This window comes from Anomalospiza imberbis, chromosome 34 (assembly GCF_031753505.1).
Source record: "Anomalospiza imberbis isolate Cuckoo-Finch-1a 21T00152 chromosome 34, ASM3175350v1, whole genome shotgun sequence".
NCBI classification, from domain to species: Eukaryota; Metazoa; Chordata; class Aves; order Passeriformes; family Viduidae; genus Anomalospiza; species Anomalospiza imberbis.
In genome coordinates, this window is record NC_089714.1 from 181,347 (window position 1) to 185,928 (window position 4,582).

Below are 4,582 nucleotides of genomic sequence, written 5' to 3' on the forward strand. Positions count from 1 at the left end.
GGGGACAGGGACCCCGCTGGGCATGAACAGCATTGGACTTGTTGGGAGAAACTGTGAGGGGGAGCTGGGGTGGAGTGACCAACCCAGTGACCTCACACAGCCCTCCTGGGATGTCACACAGCCCCTCTGTGATGTCACAGCCTGCTCTGCAATGTCACAGAGATGACCTATGATGTCATAGCTTCTTGATGACCTCATATAAACCACTCTATGATGTCATGGACCATTCTGTCATAGATCACTCATGTGATGTCATAGCCCACTCTGTGACCTCATGTTACCAGATGATAAATTGTCTCCACCAGGTGAGCTGACACCTGGAGCTTGTTCTCCAAAACCCCAGGCCTATGGAAACCACACAATGCCCATTGTGTCGGAAGGGGAACTGGAAGTTCACCAGCCTCAGTGTCCTGCCAGCTCAGCCAGGCCCCCTGGAACATTGGGGTCCACGACCACCAGGGACCACCAGAGAGACCCCCAGGACAGAAGAGAGCATGGGTAAAGGGGAGGGGAAATATGTTAATGATTCTGTGATTCTGGGGAAATTATTATCAGATGTGTGTTTAGTCCAGGACAATCAATGAACATGTGTGCAAAATACAGAATATGAACAGAAACTTTCCTGCACTCAGCATGCTCGGCTTTGGGAGGAGCTATCCCCCGTGCACCCGGCTGAATAAAGAATGCTGCTTCTTAATGCTGCATTGGTGTGAAGGAGTTTTCTGTTTTACCGAATTTTTGGTAACACTCCACTCCCAAGGAAAGCTCTGTCTCCTGCTGCTCACAAACAGAGAAGGGCTGGTGGCAGATGTGGGGGTTGGAGGCTGCCTGGGGCACAGTGACCATGAAATAATCAAGTTTTCAATGATCTGTGAAAGAAGGAGGGGCAGCAACAAAACTTCCACACTGGAATTAGGAAGGGCAGACTTTGGCCTATTTAGGATGCTGATTTGGGGAGTACCGAATCAGGTACTGATTTTTAATGGAAAACATTAAAAGAAAGGGGTCCAGGGAGGATGGACACATTTCAAGAAAGTAATCTTAAGGGGGAAGGAGCAGCCTGTCCCAGTGTGGCCAAAGATGCGCTGGTGAGGAAAATGACTGCCCTGGCTGCCCGTGGAGCTTTTGTGGGAACTCAGGGGAAAAAAGAAGTGGCAACTCAGACAGTGTTTAAAGATGTTCTTAGGTCATTCAGAAAGAGAAGCTGAGAAGTGAAAGCTCAATTAGAACTCAACCTGGCAGCTTCTATAAAAAGAATAAAACATGTTTTTATAAAAACATTTATAGCAAATGGAGTGGGAAGGAGAACCTCTACTCTTTGGATGCAGTGGAGCATACAGGAACTAAAGATAAGGAAAAGGGCAAGCTACTTAACACCTTGTTTGCACCAATTTTCAATATATGGACAGGTTGTCCTCAGGACAAGAGTTCTCCTGGGCTGGTAGATGGGCACAGGGAGTAGAACAGGCCCCTGGAATCCAGGAGGAAGCAGCTGGGGACCTGCTGAGCCACTCAGATGCTCACAGGTGTATGGGATCAGATGGGATCCATCCTAGAGGGATGAGGGAGCTGGTGGATGAGCTCCCCAAGCTGCTCTCCATCATTTACCATCAGTCCTGGCTCAGCAGGGAGGTCCCAGAGCCCTGGAGGTGCCAGTGTGAGCCCATCCCCAAGAAGGGCTGGGAGGAGGATCTGGGGAACTCCAGGCCTGTCAGCCTGACCTCGGTGCCTGGCAAGGTTCTGGAACAGATCACCCTGAGTGCCATCACAGGGCACCCACAGGATGGCCGAGGGGTCAGAACCAGCCAGCGTGGTTTTAAGAGGGGCAGGTCCCGCCTGAGCAACCTGTTCTCCTTTTATAACCAGGTGACCCACCTGTGGATGTGGAAAGGCTGTGGATGTGTCCGTCTGGACTTCAGCAAAGCCTTTGGCACTGTCTCTGACAACATTCCCTGGAAAACCTGCAGCCCACGGCTTGGGCAGGTTCCCTCCTCACTGGGAGATTGAAGAGCAGGCTGGAGGCTGGGCCCAGAGAGCGGTGGGGATGGTGCTGCATCCAGCTGGTGTCCAGTCCCTGGTGCTGTCCCCCAGGGATCTGTGTTGGGCCCAGTCCTGTTTAACATCTTCACTGATGATCTGGGTGAGGGGATCGAGCCCACCATCACCAAATGTGCAGATGACACCAAGCTGGTGTGAGTGTGGATCTGCCGGAGGGCAGGACAAGAAGACACAGCCTTGAGCTGCACCAGGGGAGGTTTAGGCTGGACAACAGGAGGAAGTTCTTCACAGAAAGGGTGAGTGGGCATTGGAATGGGCAGGCCAGGGGGGAGGTGGCGGAGTCACTGTCCCTCTCCAGTGGCACTTAGTGGCATGGTCTGGGTGAAAAGGCAGTTTTAGGGCATTGGTTGGACTTGATCCCAAAGGTCTTTTCCAGCCTATTTGATTCTGTCATTCTGTGATGATTGGGACACTCTGGGGCCATTGTGACACTGCAGGGCCTCGTGGAACTAAGAGGACCATGGTGACACTGTGCAGCCCCCTAGAACCAGGGCTCCATTGTGGTGCTCTGGGGCCAAATGGAACCAGGGAGTGCCCCGTGACACTGGGTCCTCGTGGAACCACAGAGGCCATTGTGACACTGCGGGGCCTCCTGGAACCGAGGGGTTTCACCATTTTGACACTGCAAAACCAAGGAGAGCATTGGGAGAGTCCAGGGCCCAGTGGAACCAAGGGGCCGTTCTGACACTGCGGGGCCTCATGGAACCAAGGGGACATTGTGACACTGCAGGACCTTGTGGAACCTAGGGGCCACTGTGACACTCTGGGGCCTCAAGGAATCTGGAAGGCTGTTGTGACACTGTGTGGCCTCGTGGAAACAAGGAGTCCATTGTGACACTGAGGGGACTTGTGGAACCACAGAGAGCATTGTGACAGTGTGAGACCTCATGTAACCATGGGGCCTTTGTGACACCCTGGGGCCCCATGGAACCAAGGGGCCACTGTGAAACTGCGGCACCAAGGAGAACATTGTGACACTGTGAAGCCCCATGGAACCAAGGAGTCCATTGTCACACTTTGGGGCCCCATGGAACCAAGGAGTCCATTGTTACCCTGCATGGTCTCATGGAACCAAGGAGACCAGTGTGACAGTGCCGGGCCTGGTGTAACCAAAGAGACATTGTGACACTGAGGGGCTGCTTGAAACCAAGGACATCTTTGCAGATGACTCCAAGCTGGATGTGATTGTTGCTCTGCTGGAGGGTAGGAGGGCTCGGCAGAGGGACCTGGAAGGCTGGATCCAGAGGCCAGATCCAACAAGGTAAGGTTTAGCAAGTCCAAATGCCGGGTCCTGCACTTTGGCCACAACAACCCCTGCAGCACAACAGGCTGGGGACAGCAGCCAGGCAGAAAGGGACCTGCAGGGAACGGTGTAGCCAGCAGGACCAGAGCTGCTATGCCAGCACTGATCTGCCCCCAGCTCTGCACACAGACATTGCTGCTGCAGCCCCAGAGAAGGCAACAAAAGGGCATCTCTGCAGAAAACTTTGCTGGGAGATCCTTGAGTTCCTTTAAAGCCACCAAGAGCGCAGCCCCTCATTGACACAGTCTGTGGCCACAGGGAAAGGTGGAGAGAAACAAAGTGAGAAATGGCACAAACAATGGCATTTCCTTGTGGAAAATATTTAAAAAACAAAACAAAGAAAAAGAATCTCCAAAAGCAAAACAACAATAAGTATCAAAGATGACATTTATTAGAAGTGTTTTGGAGAAATTGGCCAGGAGTTTAATGTTCCTGAAACCATCCAGTCATCAGTGTCCACACTGCAGCCTTGAGCTCCTGGTTCCTCAGGCTGTAGATGAGGGGGTTCAGGGCTGGAGGCACCACCGAGTACAGAACTGACAGGGCCAGATCCAGGGATGGGGATGAGATGGAGGGGGGCTTGAGATTGGCAAATGCTGCACTGCTGAGGAACAGAGAGACCACGGCCAGGTGAGGGAGGCAGGTGGAAAAGGCTTTGTGCCGTCCCTGCTCAGAGGGGATCCTCAGCACAGCCCTGAAGATCTGAACATAGGAGAAAACAATGAACACAAAACAGCCAAATGCCAAACAGGCACTAACAGCAATAAGCCCAAGTTCCCTGAGATAGGATTTGGAGATGGAGAGCTTGAGGATCTGTGGGATTTCACAGAAGAACTGGCCCAGGGCATTGCCATGGCACAGGGACAGGGAAAATGTATTGGCCGTGTGCAGCAGAGCATTGAGAAAGGCACTGGCCCAGGCAGCTGCTGCCATGTGGGCACAAGCTCTGCTGCCCAGGAGGGTCCCGTAGTGCAGGGGTTTGCAGATGGACACGTAGCGGTCGTAGCACATGATGGTCAGGAGGGAATACTCTGCTGAGATGAAGAAGTCAAAAAAAAAGAGCTGTGCAGCACATCCTGTGTAGGAGATGGTGCTGGTGTCCCAGAGGGAATTGTGCATGGCTTTGGGGACAGTGGTGCAGATGGAGCCCAGGTCGCTGAGGGCCAGGTTGAGCAGGAAGAAGAACATGGGCGTGTGCAGGTGGTGGCCGCAGGCTACGGC

The 4,582-nt window shown here is 53.0% G+C and overlaps 1 protein-coding gene across 1 annotated transcript; it reads right to left on the reverse strand.

Moving 5' to 3' along the window:
* Nucleotides 1–3,856: 3,856 nt before the first annotated feature.
* Nucleotides 3,857–4,342, reverse strand: LOC137464032 (olfactory receptor 14J1-like; the record flags this gene model as incomplete). Its single annotated transcript, XM_068175363.1, has 1 exon — nt 3,857–4,342. A coding segment is annotated over one exon (486 nt), but the record flags the coding sequence as incomplete, so codon positions are not given.
* Nucleotides 4,343–4,582: the final 240 nt, after the last annotated feature.